Raw genomic sequence first — 16,417 nt, 5'->3', positions numbered from 1 at the left:
CAGCTATTGAGGAAAATGCTTGAAATGAATTATGATATTATGATAAGATGTAGATTTTCCACCAGGCAATGAAAAATGACTGAGCACCAGAAAAAACTAGTGTTAACAGCCCCGTGATACATAGAAATTTAAAAGAAGAAAAGCTTGTTATATATCCATATATGAAAGGAGCCCCCTTTCAACCAAATATTGCCTGCTGATGTGAAGAGCATTTTAGAATACGCCGTTCAGCACATACAAAAGTGTACACATCTTGGAGCCGAACTGCTCTATGAACTGCAGCCTTACCTTCAGCAGAGAGATCCCCGACTGATAAGATGGAGGGAGAAACAAAATGGCCGCCGTTCGCTCCACTGGCCCTGTGGCGATCGTCGACAGCGCGCCCGACACCTCCGAACAAGCGGAGCCCAGTGGAACGGCGAAGAAACAACAGCCGGCAAAAAAGGCCCCGAAAAAACTGGAGGCAGCACCGGACCCGAAGAAACCTTGAAGGGAGAGCAAAATTTACACGTTCCGGCTGCGTGAACTGTGCGACGCTGACCGACAGCAGCTGTTTGAACTTTTAAGCCATATCGGAAAAAACAGGTGGCCGCGCTTACGCGGTTCGCACCTTTCTTTTTTTTTTTTTTTCATTTGTTTAAACTGCCGCCGCCGCCAAAACGCAAGAAAATGGAGGAAATTAAATCTGACGAGAAAAATCGCTGTTTAAAGTCACAGATACTGAATTATTTTCTTCTGTTTTTTTTTTTTTTTTTTTTTTTATAGCCCCTCAGTCATAATAAAACACTGGAGCTGCCTGCTCGTTAGAAGTCTGGGGAAAGAAAGGCTGCTTCTTTGAATTTCCTTTTATTTAATTCTTTTAAAGCAGCTACCTGTTAAAAGTGGCTGCCTCTCCCAAAGACGGTACACCTTTCCAGAGAAAGGGACGGCCCTTCCCTGCTAAGCCAGGGAGATGGGGAGGAAGGGGGGTGGACTCGAGACACCCGAGTTTAACACCCCCGAGGCTGTCAAAGAAAGAAGAGAAAGGAAACCCTGTCAAGCCTCTAAATAAGATTCCAGGCACAGAAGAATTATCTTATTTAGATATCTGTAATATCTAGAGAGAAAAGGAGAGAGACTAATGGGCTCACTTCCTACCTGCTGGGAGACTGAGAAAATACTGAGGCTAAGGTCACATGGCCAGGGCTCCTATTGGCTCTCTAGAGTCAGAGTTTTTTCTCAGTCTCCACCTGCTGGTAGGCGAGCACAACCCATCAGTCCAATCCTGGTCCGGTCCGGAGGGACGCTAAGGAAAGGAGTGTTTTCCTTGAATCTCAGGATGTCACTAAGCAAGCTGGAAGCAGTTCTCATTGTGTGCAAGTAGGACTGAGGAGAGTAACAGCTGAGACCAAGGAGACCAGACTGGAGATGGAGAGCAACTAGGGCCATCTTGAACACTCATGGTTTCTACACGGTGGGCTTTTAGTTAGTTTGGTGATGCTTCTCAGGAGCCCAGTATCTTGCACAAAGTTTCTTAAGAGCTGAAAAAGTCAGCAGAGGTAAGTTCTGAGGTGCCCTCACGACTGAGGAGAGGCATATAAAATAGGTTAGTTTTTGTTCTTCCTGGGGGAGGGGGTCATATAAAGAAAGTCCCAATTTGTTTTTTAACCAGAGATGGATTTTCTTTTTATAGAGGCAGCAAGGTAACTTTCCCTTTGTCAGTATTATGCTTACCTAACTTGAGGGAAGAATGCTTCTCCCCCCACCCCCTTTATGCTGCACTGCATTTAGTACTTACAACCACCCGAGTCCTGAAGTCGGGAGATGGCGGGCTGTAGAGTGGCTATGGACTGAATTTTACAAAGCCCAACTGAACAGACTGTGGAGGAGAGCATTGCGAGGCAACACAGGAGTAGTAGCCAGTACCAAACTAACATTATGAGATAAAGAAAGCAAAAGTAGATTTTGCCAGCATGGAAAAAGTCACAAGAGCGGACTAGTGATTAGAGCACCGGTCTTGACATACAGATGTTCAAATCCCACTGCTGCTTCTTGTTATCATGGGCAAGTCACTTAACCCTCCATTGCCTCAGGTACAAACTTAGATTGTGAACCCTCCAGAGACAGGGTAACACCACCCAGTGTACCTGAATGTAACTCACTTTGAGCTACTACTGAAAAAGGTGTGAGCAAAATTTAAATAATAAATAAGGAAAGAAAACACACCATGATTAAATTAAAAAGAACTCTGTGGTTAAGAGAACAGGTATACACTGAGGAAAACGATACCAAAGACACTGAGGGGAGCCTTGAATACCTTCTGCAGATATATAAAAAAATATGAGCAAGAGGAGAAAGATGGAGGCAGCATAGGAACTCCCCCACAGCTCAGAGAAATCAAGTCGCAATTTCTCAGAGCTATCCACACACAAGGCTCCATCTGATGATGTCACTAAGTATGTCTATTTCCTTACACCATCAACTGATGTCATGGTGAAACTGATGAGACAACTGCAGAAAGAAAGTTGTCCTACATAAATCTTAAGATGCTGGATGACAGCACCATTGGCAGAGTCCTTAGGGGATGGACAGGTTTTCCTTGGGTCCACTGGACTGAGGAGAGGCATGGTGTCAAAACTAGTTTTTTTGTGGCTTTGTAAAAGTGGGGACCCTCCTTGAGGAAGAATGTGCAGATCTGTGCCCGTTAGGGGTGGTGGCAGAAGCTTTCTGGGAAAGTGTTTTTTCTTCTCCTTACCACTGACAATTTGTTTACTTATATCATTGCACATGGGTCCTCAGACAGATGGACAGGAGGAGATTGGGGGATACAGCGACGGTTCCATTCTGTGGGTCTTGGGCTCCAGAGATCTCAGCCACATTGTGCAGAATGACTGCTTGCTGTGCAGCTGCTTTTTGACTGTTCTTCTTGCTACCTGCAAGTTTAAGTTCTGAATGTGGAGGCAAGGGGAAAGGCAGTACCAGAGAAGACACCAGCAGAAGTGTGGTCATGTCAGAAAGAAATTGAAAGTAACGTGTTCTTAATGCTGGTAGTGAAGTGCCAAGTAGTATCAAAACATGACAGAACCAAAGGATTTAATGACAAAACCCAAGGCAATGTGAAGGGTGTTCAAAAAGATCTACTTCAGATTTCTCTGAGCTAATCTCTAGCACAGAAGGCCCCATCAGATGTCTTCACCTTAGAGTGCCTGCATTCCCTTGCCTTGTCTGCAGAGAAACAGAAATGCAAGAAAAATTACAAAAGCTCGTTTAAAATGAAGACTGCACACCCTATGAAATGGTATGGTGTCCATCTACGTACACAAGCATACAAAGTGGAGGTGTATGAGCTAACCTGCCGAGGCTGATCCACAGCTTTTTGTGGATCACTCTTCACCTTGTTGCTGGGATGATTGGTGACCTTGGTGACTGGTTGTTTGAAGATTGAGGCAGTCTGTCTAACAGGTAGTGCTGTGTTTAAATCCGGTTTACCCTAAACAAAAAAGGGGAGAAGCTTCAATGTTTACTCAATTAGAAAACAATTAGATGATAGAATACATCTAGTATTAAGAAAAGCCAAGCTTAATCAAACCAAGGTCCCTCAAGCCTAGTACTCTGGTGTCCAACAGTGGCCAGTTTGGGTCAACGGAAGGAGTCAGAGGAAGAAAATAGTTCTTGTGACTCGCCCCTTAAGGGTTTTGGGTTTTTTGCAGCATAGAATGTTCAGTGTTTCGAATAGCTAAGCAATGGCGCTCAAAATCTGCCCAATGGCCAATATAGAAACTTCAAAACCAAGTAAATCATAACCTTACCAGCTAGTGAGGCATATACATCTCTTGTAGCCACCACCGAAGTAAGAAAACCTGGAAGACAGGTTATGAGGGGGTTATGAGGGATGTTTAACTTCCCACGACATGCGTGACATAAAATAGGTTAGGAAAAAAGTAGAAGCAGAATCTGTGATTTGTGAAAAATATAGCTTGTAAGCAAAACAAAATTAATCAACCAGGGAGAGATTCTGGACTGGTCCGACAGGACTAAAGGAAAGAAAATTATCAGTAAGACATAACTTTCCTTTCCACAGCATCCTATCAGGCCAGACCAGTCCAGAACAATGGAATGTAGCAAAGCAGTGTCCCCAACATAGTGGAGGAGTGGCCTAGTAATTAGAGCACCGGTCTTGCAATCCAGAGATGGCCGGTTCAAATCCTACTGCTACTCCTTGTGATCTTGGGCAAGTCACTTAACCCTCCGTTGCCTCAGGTACAAACTTAGATTGTGAGCCCTCTTGGGGCAGAGAAATATCCAGAGTATCTGAATGTAACTCACCTTGAGCTACTACTGAAAAAGGTGTGAGCAAAATCTAAATAAATAAATAAAAGAAAATACTGAACATTCTATGCTGCATAATACCCATAAGGGGTAATGCACAAAAACTATTTTCTTCCTCTGTCTCCATCTGCTGGTGGAGTCACACGATCTATCAGTGTGGACTGGTCTGACAGGATGCTATGGAACTGTTACTCCCCACTTAATTTTATATCCCCCATCTTTTCTCCAAACTGAAAGGCCCTAACCTAATGGATGTGTTCATTCCATTTATTTCTGTCGCCCTTCTTTGAACCTTTTCTAGTATCATAACATCCTTTTCGAAATAGGGTGACCAGAACTGCACACAACGCTCAAGGTGCAAATGCAACAGAGACCTATACAAAAAAACTAATATTTTCAGTTTTATTTTCCACCCCCTTTTAAATAATCCCTAATATTCTGTTTGATTTTTAGCAGACAATACACTAGGCTGAAAATTTCAACATATGCACAATAACCACATGATTTATTTTTCTTGGGTGGTGACTAACTAAGGAACTTAACATTTTGTATCTGTAGTTGGGATTACTTTGCTATGTGCATCAATTTGCATCTACCATTTTGATGCCCAGTCTCCTAGTCTCAACATCCTTGACCAGTTACTCTAACCTGTACATAAGTAATGCCACACTGGGAAAAGACCAAGGGTCCATCGAGCCCAGCATCCTGTCCACGACAGCGGCCAATCCAGGCCAAGGGCACCTGATGTTTAAAGTCTGCACATGGGTAAAGTATAACCAAGTGTTTTTTCACATACATGGCATGCATTTACTGTAAACATTTGTAGATTATTTCATAGAGTACCGCATCCTCTGCCTCTTCCTGTTTCTCCCCAGTAACATATACTTACAGCATACACATCCCTTGTATTATGTCAGGACATGCTGACATTCTACAATAGACCTTTGCACTTTTGAAGTAAAGGAATGCAACATAATACCTCATAGTAAGGCACATTTATTTTTCACCGAGGAGAAACTACACTGTTAACTCATGGCTCTGAGGAGTGGACCATGTTAGGATTCACAAAATCACAAAAGAGAGGGTAATACAGCATACAATATAGACAAGAAAAAGCAACACTGGGCCTTCAAGAAAGAGACAATGGCAGTCCTTTATTGTGAAAAAGACCCGACATGGGCCGTGTTTCGGTGCACAAGCGCCTGCCTCAGGGGTCAAAGTGTGTCTTCACAATACATGAGCAGGAATGTTCTATCCTAACAGACGCTGTCTGTATAAAAACTGTCTTGGCAGTTTTCACACAGACAGCGTCTGTTAGGATTGAACAAACGCTCAGTGGTGGCTGGCAATTTACTCAGACTGCCATGCGACCGTCGGCATACTGAACGGGCTGAAAGATGACCTTTGAAATATATAATTGAATAGCTGTGGTCCTGAAGCAGCGTAATGTGAAACGGGACCCGTTGACCACAGTTTTATTTCGGTCACGAGAGGAGAGAATTTAAAGTCTGCCCAAGCTAAGTAAAAACTTTTCAATTTGGATGGCAGAGTAAAAAATCTTTTCTTTTGTGGTAAAAGGAATAGTAAAAGTAAAAATAAAATAAAAAATACAAATAATTCAATATAGGAGGTTTTTTGTATCGCCCATGATGATGAAATGATAGCTTCTATCCCACTTACAATTTTGGGAGAAGCTTTTTCTTGAGGCGTTTTTCCTCCTTTTTTGAAAGATGTATGCTTACATTTAATAACTAGGTTCTGTACTTATATGTGAAAATTTACTCAGACTGAACATTCCTGCTCATATATTGTGAAGACAAACTTTGATCCCTGAGGCAGGCACTTGTGCACCGAAACACAGCCCGTGTCGGGTCTTTTTCACAATAAAGGACTGCCGTTGTCTCTTTCTTGAAGGCCCAGTGTTGCATTTTCTTGTCTATATTGTTAGGATTCACACCATTCCTATTTCTTTCCTTCATGGCTCACATTCACAGCATACAGAGGAAAGGCAACTCTATAAAGCGACTTCCATTAACAAATTTTAATATTCCTACTCAACAAAACTGAAGCAGTATCAGTACTGCTTCTACACACAAAATAAATTAAGGCCAAATTTTACTGACCTCTGATTCTAGCCCCTGGTTTAATCTGACTTTGAAACGTACACTTACCAACATGTTACACCGACTTAGTATCTATAATGCAAATTAAAGCTTTTTTCAGTTACCAGCAATAACCACAAACACCCTATTCTGATAATATAACCAAATGCTGACAAACCATGAAGTGTAACAGATGACGGAATTATTCCATCAACCTATTAACCTCTGATTTTGATTAAAGATTGCCTTTGATGTGTACACTTTTCATGTTCAGATTCCTTTTCAAAGGGAATTTGTAGGTAGGTTGCACAATGCATACTGAGACAATCAGACAATTAGGATTAAATATCTCCCAAAAAGAAGTTTGTGTTTTGAAAGTCAAATGGCACTATCCATAAACACAGTGCATCCAAACTTCTGACCATGGGCACTCAAGCAACAATTCTGAAAGGGTCCCTAGGTTGGGAGAGGGGAAGCCCACATTAGAGGATCAGAAGCAGCTTCAAACAGGCCCTCTTCTTCCCTGAGCACCCCCCCACACACACTTTGCACCACAGGGGCTGCCCAAGCAGAATTTATGCTGTTTACCGAGATATTCAGACATTCTTACAGTATATGGGTCCCTTGTCAGACTATGACCCTGCCTTCAGGTTAGCTTGTTCAGTGTCACAAACCATGCCACCAACTAACTTCTAGGCATCATCTAAGTGGACTTTAAAACCTGCCTCTGAGGAGATCAACATCTTTTCAATGCAGTTAATAAATGGGTATGTCAGTGAAGGACACCTGGTTCTGAACTGATGAAGTGCAGTCCTCTTACTTTGACTTGATTTGAACAGTCATAGCGCATCCTCTGCCTGTTCTTGTTGATCTTGCTCATTAGCATCTTCCCTGTGCGGAAATCAAAAGTGCTGAGGTCCATCGAGCTGCCCAGGTAGCGAGCCAGCTGGGGCTTGCTTCGGAATTTCTTTCCGCTGGGGCTAACAGAAAGAGTACAGAGAAGTGAAAGTACAGAGAAGTGAGAGGAGTTAAAACATTTGATGATATCGAGGCCAATGCCTCTATCAAAAATAAGAGAGGAAAGTCAGGGAAAAACATTCATAAAATTCTGATGGGATTGGGCAGACATGAGGTTTCTCCCTCATCTTAAAGGGTATTTTGGATGACCTTGCACCTTCCCAAGATAAGGATGTCACTTTTTGAGGTTTTGGTGCTATAGCCCACTTCACAAACTTATTTCTAATGATGAAGTGGAAACAGAGATGAGAGTTAAACATCAACATAACATCTCCATTATCAGTAATCTAGAAGAATGTGTTTTTGTGGGTATTTGCGAAAAGGGATTCTCCCTCACAGGCGCAGTCATCACTAGTGGCATCGTAGCAGTGTAAAATATTTAAACTAAATCACATGATAAAATGCCCAATTTCTGATGATAATCAAAATTACTCACCTGTAGCAAGTCTTCTCAGAGGACAGCTGGATGAATATTTTTACTGATGAGCGACATCATCCGATGAAGCCCAGCATGGCAAGTGCTCTCAAGTGTTCTACTGGAAGCAGCTTACTATGCATTTCTTCCCGCCTGTTATCATTGCACAAGACCAGCTAAGCTCACTTTAATACAACAGACTACAGAATTCAACTCTAAGAGAAGGTGGGTTGGGCAGTAAGAATATACAAGACTATTCTTAAAAGAAAAGAATCCCTAGCTACCAGGCTGTCTCAATTAAAAAGGGTTTAAAACAGAGACCTGCGCAAACAAAATCTGTTTTTTAAAGACAGCCTGGAACAGAAACAAATGGGCCGGGGGTTTGGATTCTAGACCCCGAATTCTGAAGGACTATCTAACCTAACCAGCTATTGCATCGGGAATCTTGCTTTAGGCAGTAGTGAGAGGTGAATGTGTGGACTAAGCCGAAGTTGTAATTCTGCAAATCTCTATTAAAGCGGACCTCAGGTGAGCTACCAATGCAGCCATGGCTCTGACACAGTGATCCGTGGCATAACCCTCCAGAGTCAGCCCAGTATGGGCATAAGTAAAAGAAATGTAGCGTGAGCCAATTAGACAATGTGTTTACCAATGGCAAACCCCTATCCTGATGTAGTCAAAAAGAAATAAAAAGCTGGGTGGACTTTCTAAGGGCTCCAGTCCACTCTGGATAGAAGGCCACGGCTTTCTTGCAGCCCAGCCTATGCAGTGCGCTTTCACTATAATGGGCATGATGTGGCTTTGGAAAAATGTTGACAGAACTGACTGGTTAAGATGGAACTCTTTAGAATACTCGGGTGGTGGGGGGGGGGGGGGGGGGCATTAAGTAAGAACACCACAATAATACAGTATACGTTACTCAATATCATGCTTAACAGCACAAAAAAATAAATCTGTAAATGACTTGTCAAAACTCAAGACAGCTTGAAAGGCAAAAGCCTCATATAGCAGGGATAAGCCATAAATATCCAGCTATTCATTTGCTCAAACCTTGATCTTTGCATTGATCATTGGCAATAAACCTTCTATAAATTCTTCAAAAACAGTATTGGAAAAAAACAAAAGTTACTAATCCAAACTGAAGCACTTAACATTGTACAAGATTATTAAAGGTCCATTTCCAACATCAGCTGCCAATATTTCACGGTTAAAACTGCTGCTTCAGGGAGCCAAGACCAATTTGTCTAACAAATCAAAATCAAATATAAAGAACTTTTTTTTTAATTTATTAAAAAAAAAAAAAAAAAAAAACATTTACTACATGCCAAAATCAACATGAATACTCTGCTTCAATGAGATAAGCAGCAAAGTGGCACCATGGCTAAAATAGACACCGTCTCTCAAACCTACCAATCAAAAACTTACCTAGTAATCCTATTGGCCGAGCAAGATCCACCTCAAACCTCAACATCCAAGGGCCAGGAGGTTGTGATGTAAGAAGGACCCCTCGTTCTGAGTGATGAGGGTCAGAAAGCTTCCAGTCTTCATGGATCTTCAGAGGCTAACTCCAGAAATAAGAGGGAACTAGACCTGCCGCGCCCAGTACGAGGCAGTGAGAATCATGGTTCCCTGGTCCTGCTTGAGTTTCAGGAGAATTTTTGCTACAAGAGGCGGAGGATATGCAGAGAGAAGACAGGCATCCAAGGCTAGTCTGCCACATGACCCCAGTCTAGAGCAGAACTGAGGGACTTTCTTGAGGTGCACCATAGGAATGACATACAGTTGAGGCCATGTGGTCTAGCAGTCTTAACATCTGCAGAGCTGGTAACTGCTGACTCTGGCAAACCTGCTGAACCAGAGATGAGTACTTCTATTTGTTGAGCCAGGGCCTTCCTTCCAATCCCAAGTCCTATCTAGCAGGACTCCAATTGCTGGGACAGGCACTTGGAGGTGTTAGGATTTGTGAAAATATCCCAGCACCTGAATGGTTTTGTGTGTTAAGTTTTGCTGTTTCCTCCAATGTGTTCTTGCCTAGCCAATCATCCAGGTAAGGAAAAACATGCACCCTCAGTCTGCTCAGGGACGCTGTGACTACTGCTAGACATTTTGTGAAATATCCTGGGAGCTGATAGGCAATCATTTTCCCAAACCAGGGGGCCCAGGGAAACCATCCTGAACTTTTGTTTGGCCAAATATTTATTCAAGGCCCTTAGGCCTAGGAAGGGATGAAATCCCCGTCTTCTTGGTGACAAGTACTTGGTTACAGAATTGCAGCTATGCTCTCCTGGAGCCAGTCAAAAGCACGTCTCCTATTTTGACTGGGGAGCCAACTTGGATTTTTTTGGGCCCTCTGCTGCAATGAGAGCACCTACACCTATGACAGTGGTAGGACTTCCATTGTCCTCCACCAGAATATCTCCTGGATGTGGAGGTTCAGATCACTTCTTGATGAAGTCTGCTACCTCCTCCACTTTGTCACCAAAACGGATGTCTTGCTGACAGAATATCCGCCAGATTCTCCTGAATCACTGGTTTTAGTTCAGAGACACACAGCCAGGTGAGCCTTCACAACCCAATACCTGTGACAGAGGCTCTGTATGCTATATCGAAAACATCATAAGCTGTCTTAACCATGTACTTTGTGCACTGTCACTTTGACTACTGGCTGGTGGAGCTCCTCAGTCTTGTCCCAAGGGAGTGTGCCTGTAAACTTGCCACATTGGGCAATGTTCTGCAAATGGATGTTCATTAAGAGTTTGTAAGAATCTATGCAGAGGGCAAATATAGAGTTCTGAAATTTATTTTCAAAAAAAAGATTCCAAGGTCCAAACCACCCTCCCTGGAGGCACCGAGGAGGGAGTCTGAGAGCAGATTTGACCACCATAGAATGGGAAGAAGCTGGATCGTCCTGAATCCCTGAGACTTTAGGGCTCTATGCATGGTGGTGTGTGGGGGGGGGAAGGTGTCAAACTGAAGTATATCCAACACCTCAACCCTGGTTCATCCTCAGTTTCCAGGTCAAATGAGTGATCTGTAATCTGTCATTAAAATCATCCATAGTGCATGAAGATTAGAAGGTAGCTAATGTAACACAGGTTTTTAAAAGGGGTTCCAGGGGTGATCCAGGAAATTAATGATCGGTAAGCCAGACATCAATGCCGGGTAAAATAGTGGAAACTATTATAAAGAATAAAATTACTGAACACAGACAAACATGGTTTAATGGAGCAGGGTCCACATGGATTAAGCCAAGGGAAGTCTTGCCTCACCCAATTTGCTTTATTTCTTTAAAAGGCGTGAACAAGCATATGGATAAAGGAAGTCAGTTGATGTAGTGTATCTAGACTTTCAGAAAAATGACAAAGTTCCTCATGAAAGAATCCTGAAAAAAAATGCCTCTATCGCTCCATGGTTCAACCTCACCGTAAATAGCATGTGCAATTCTCTATCTGAAAAAACAATTCGGAATTAGAAAAGGCTCAAAGGGCAACCAAAATTATATAAGGGGATGGAACTCCTTATATGAGGAAAGGCTAAAGAGATTAGGGCTCTTCAGCTTGGAAAAGAGACGGCTGAAAGGGGATATGATAAGAGGCCTACAAAACGTCAAGTGCTTCAGAATGGGTAAACATGAATCAGGGTGGTGGAGACAAGGACTGTGAATCTGAGAAAGTGTGGGACAAGCACGTGATCTCTTAGGGAAAGGAGGAGGAGATAGTGATTACTGTGGATGGGCAGACTGGCGTTTGCAGATCTGCAGTCATGTTTCTAAAAAGTACCAAGACTAAGGGACACTCAATAACATAGTAGATGATGGCAGAAAAAAGACCTGCACGATCCATCCAGTCTGCCCATCAAGATAAACTCAAATGTGCTACCTTTTTGTGTATACCTGACCTTCATTAGTATCTACCATCCTCACGGCACAGACCGTAGAAGTCTGCCCAGCACTAGCCCCGCCTCCCAACCACCAGCCCTGCCACCCAATCTCCACTAAACTTCTGAGGATCCCTTCCTTCTGAACAGGACTCCTTTATGTTTATCGCACATACGTTTGAATTCCATTACCGTTTTCATCTCCACCACCTCCCACAGGAAGGCATTCCAAGCATCCACCACTCTCTCCGTGAAAAAGTACTTCCTGACATTTTTCTTGAGTCTGCCCCTCTTCAACCTCATTTCATGTCCTCTAGTTCTACCACCTTCCCATCTCCGGAAAAGGTTAATTTGCAGATTAATACCTTTCAAATATTTGAACGTCTATCATATCACCCCTGTTTCTCCTTTCCTCCAGGGTATACGTGTTCAGGTCAGCAATACGTCTTAGAACGCAAATCCCGTACCATTCTTGTAGCTTTTCTTTGCACCGCTTCAATTCTTTTTACATCCTTAGCAAGATATGGCCTCCAAAACTGAACACAATACTCCAGGTGGGGCCTCACCAACAGCTTATACAGGGGCAACAAGGGGCATCAACACTGCCTTTCTTCTGCTTATCACACCTCTCTCTATACAACCCAGCAACCTTCTAACTACGGCCACCGCTTTGTCGCACTGTTTCGTCGCCTTCAGATTCTCAGATACTATCACCCCAATCCCTCTCCCCGTCTGTACATTATCAGACTCTCACCGCCTAACACATACGTCTCCCGTGGATTTCTACTCCCTAAGTGCATCACTTTGCATTTCTTCGCATTGAATTTCAATGAAGTCACACTTTTAAAACGAAGAGGAAGAAATATTTTTTCATTCAACAAATAGCTAATCTTTGGAACTCATTGCCAGAGGATGTGGGAACAGCAATTAGCGTATCTGGGTTTAAACAAAAGTTTGGCTAAGTTCCAGGAGAAAAAGCCCATAGTCTGTTATTGAGGTATAAATGGGGAAAGCCACTACTGTCTTAGTAACATAATAGACATAATAGATGATGACGAATAAAGATCTTACGGCCCCATCCAGTCTGCCCAACAAGATAAACTCGTAGCATAAGGTATGGTGTGATACTACATATGTATACTTGGGATTGGTAGCATGGAATCTTACCATAGCCTCTTACCAGGTAATTAAGACACTCCACCTGATCTTGTAACATGGCTCTGAGCCGTTCCTCAAGGCCTGCTATTGGTGAAAGCTGAGGCTCAGCTGGATCCAGTAACCCGGTCTCAGCTTGATGGGGGCTGCTGCACCCCATCCTTTCCAGGGAGGATGAGTGGCCTTTATGTGAGGAGTACTATGAGAGCATCAGTGACTTTGATGCCATGCTTTGAGAGCAATCAATGCTGATTATGCTCAACTTCCACTCAACGCATTGCACTGAAATCGGTCGAGGAAGGTAAAGCCCTCCTGCTATTGATGAGTCCTCCGTGTCTGAGGTGTCCAATGCCAAAGTCAATGGACCAGACATCACAGTGCCAAATATCCATTCTCGAAGTTTTTCTCAACCTTTAATACCTCATCTTGCCTAGGAACAGAGTTTACAAGAATTTTGATTGAGCCCTTGCAGGCACCAATTATGAGTGTCCATGCAGAACACAGTCCTGTTGCCTGAAGCATTTAAAACCACAGTTTTCTAGGACATGTCTAGAAAAATAGTCAAGGCAATGGTGGAAAAAAAGGTTCTTGACCAGGCGCTCAAGGCCTAATGGGATGTGGAAAATAAAGGAAATGCGAAGTGCTGAAAACAAACAAACAAAAAAAAAAAAAAACAGGAGAGGAAAGGACACTGGTCCAGTGTGAACATACTTACAGAGTGTAGGACAAATTAAAAACGGCAATAAAACATTTGAGGAAACTTTGATGCAAGTTGGGAAGGACAGAGGATAAACACATTCGCACTCCTCCATGGAAAAAAAACTAGACTAAGCAGGTCCCACACAATGAAGCAGGCGGGAAGATCCTCGCATACACAATAGGCTGCCTCCATAGGCTTCTAGAAGAACACCAAGAAGTGCTTGCTGTGCCAGACTCGTCAAGTGACATCGCGCATCAGTAAGAATATTAACATCCTGCTTGTCCTCAGAGAAAGGATAATATATAAGATGGGAATAATTCAACCCACTATCCTCTGACTTTGGGGATATAACATGTGGAAAAGGAACAGTACTATGAAAGAGTTTAGCAACTTATCTAGAGCCCAGAATAAGGCCCCACAAAAATTTCCAAAGGCTAAGGAAAAACAAAAAAAATAAAACCTTTATAAAAATCAGGCCTGGGGAGGAGGAGCAATAGCCAGAATAACCACACATTCCACTGCCCTAAACTGTTCCTTTTTCCCCCATACACATTTTTGAAGCTCATCAGCTCACAAAAGGAGGACAAGTTAGTCAATTGTCCCTCATGCCTTGAGTACATTCCTTCAAAAAGGTGGTAAAATAATTCCTAATAAAATGCATAGGATTTGTTTAACCAAATGCTTCAACTATGCATGTACTGAAAAAGATTGGTATTAGAAGCTGCCTGATTTAATCAAATGTTTTCTTTCAGTGGGCATAAAATTAGAGAAAAAGCTCCACTGAACCGAGTCTCTTCCCCCCCCCCCCCCCCCCCTTTGCACGAGAAAATGTTTGTCAACTGATGTGACCCTTCCTTGTTAAGGCTGAGGAAGTGCCTTATGGGACAGAACTGTTTTCCCATCAGCACACCAGATACACTCAGGAATGGGAATGTGCAAGGCCAGTTTCCCAAACTCCACAGAACCTTACCTTGTAGCAAATCATATCTGGTTAATTGAAATTATCTCCCCTCCAGCACCAGGTGAATTTCTAGCGCTCTTTTCACCTGTCCATATGGACAAAAAGCCCTCTACTCTGCACGAATTCTTGTGATAAGCTTCCATTTTCAAATGGTGTTTAACCTGAGCAAATAGGTACATAAGAGTGACATCACAGCCCAGTGGCACTCATTTGTAACCCCTGAGGGCTGCCAATCAATCAGGTTTCCAGAATATCCTTACTGAAGAATATCCTGAAAACACAACCTGTTGGCCGCTCTTGAGGAGTGAGAATGAATACCAAAGTCATAGTCAAATATTTTAAAATTCCAACTAGATAATCTACTTCTGTCCAATTAGAGCAAAGAATTGTTGCTGTGTTAATCCACTTGGATACGTGAAAATAAGGATCAAAAGTTGTAGATGATACCTTTTCATTGGATTAATTTAAAATAACTGTGACTAGCTTGTTATCCTTTTTTTAATCTTTTGGGATATATTCTGATGTCATCTTTCGTATTCACAGGTCTTCAGGTCTACAAATTGTTTTGGTGCAGGACTGTATACAGCTGTTTCCTTCAGAAGAGGAAAGAATGGTCCATAGGTCTCTGAAGCTATAAACATGCAAACTGATGCTTAATTTTGAAAGCCGGAATGGCAGCTTCATCTGACGCCACTATGAAAAATCATCAACACTCATTGAGAATTATCATAAGAAACCCAATACAGCGCCAAGTGTGTGTATCAAGCAAACCTAACATGGGAATAAACCGTTGCATTTCACTTAGTTACCCATACCAATATACCTAGTACTAAATTATATTCTCTAACTATTCTACATTTAATGGCTCCACATGATGCAATGCTATGACATAACTAAAAGTAATGCAATTTTAGAACAAAAAAAATCAAAGCAAAATTATATATGAACTAAAATGTGTGGAAAGCTATTGTTTTACCTGCTTTTATGCCCTGACTCTCTGTGTACCAGGCAAACAAAGATGGGGTGGGGAGATAGAAAAAAAAATATTCAATAACAAAAAATATACATGTTTAAAACAATTTACAGACATCTAAACATTTACAATGGTAATTCACTGCTTACCCCATTTCACTCATACATTTTATCCTAATAACGGCCGGTGTTCATAAACTACGGTAGTTCTACCCAAACTAAAAAAACACCTGCAACATGTTTAATCGGCCCTCCTTCCCTCTTGCCTGCAAAGCAGCTTGTTTATATAGTTATTCGTTAGATTAAAAGGACTATAAGCATAAATCCTCCATGAACACCACCAGACTACGAAAAGAAAAAAGTCTTTCATCCTAGCCTACCAGTAAAGACAGGAGGTACAGCTTTAAATAAAAACCCCGACTCGACCTTTCCTCCTCCTCCCCTCCCCCCCTCCCCCATCATCATCAACGAACACCCGATCATGAAAAATTAACCTCCCCCCCCCCCCGGAAACTTGACACGGGGAAGAACAAGGGTGGTAAGATAGAGGATATTGACTGCCCCCCCATCCCCCTGTGCAGTAAGTGTGGACTCGAAGACAGGAACATGAACAGCAGATCTCCCACTCCCACGCGGTCGGGTGATATTAAATGAGAGCTAACGGCCGGGGGGTCCCCCTTCCCCTCCCCCCCTCCGTACAATGGTACATTCACCTATAGTAATAGACATCACTCTTGCCAGCAGACAGACCGGACTTTCTGGTCACTTCTTCCCTTTTCCAGCCCTGAGGAAGAGCCGAGCACTCCCACCTCTTCCGTTCCATCCCTTCCGCGCCCGCACACTGTCTCGCGCTCTCTAACAACCCGCCGTCGCGCTCACCACCCCGTCTCCCTCCTTCCCTCAAAGCAAGC

General features: G+C 42.8%; 1 protein-coding gene across 2 annotated transcripts in view; it reads right to left on the bottom strand.

Moving 5' to 3' along the window:
* MBD3 (methyl-CpG binding domain protein 3) overlaps window positions 1-16,417 on the bottom strand; it is a 79,711-nt gene extending 63,294 nt beyond the window's left edge. Inside the window, exons 1-4 of one of the 2 annotated variants that reach the window (XM_030220040.1) lie at window positions 16,220-16,417; window positions 15,511-15,531; window positions 7,231-7,390; window positions 3,332-3,469 (exon numbers count right to left, since the gene is read on the bottom strand). In XM_030220040.1, coding sequence (XP_030075900.1) covers window positions 3,332-3,469; window positions 7,231-7,390; window positions 15,511-15,531; window positions 16,220-16,329 — 429 coding nt within the window. In that variant the 5' untranslated portion in view covers window positions 16,330-16,417. The remainder of the gene's footprint in view (window positions 1-3,331; window positions 3,470-7,230; window positions 7,391-15,510; window positions 15,532-16,219) is intronic. The other variant, XM_030220041.1, reaches the window with a different exon arrangement.

Source organism: Microcaecilia unicolor, chromosome 11, assembly GCF_901765095.1.
Source record: "Microcaecilia unicolor chromosome 11, aMicUni1.1, whole genome shotgun sequence".
Taxonomy (NCBI): Eukaryota; Metazoa; Chordata; class Amphibia; order Gymnophiona; family Siphonopidae; genus Microcaecilia; species Microcaecilia unicolor.
Note: the sequence above shows the minus strand (reverse complement) of the source record. Positions and strands in the feature narration are given on the sequence as shown.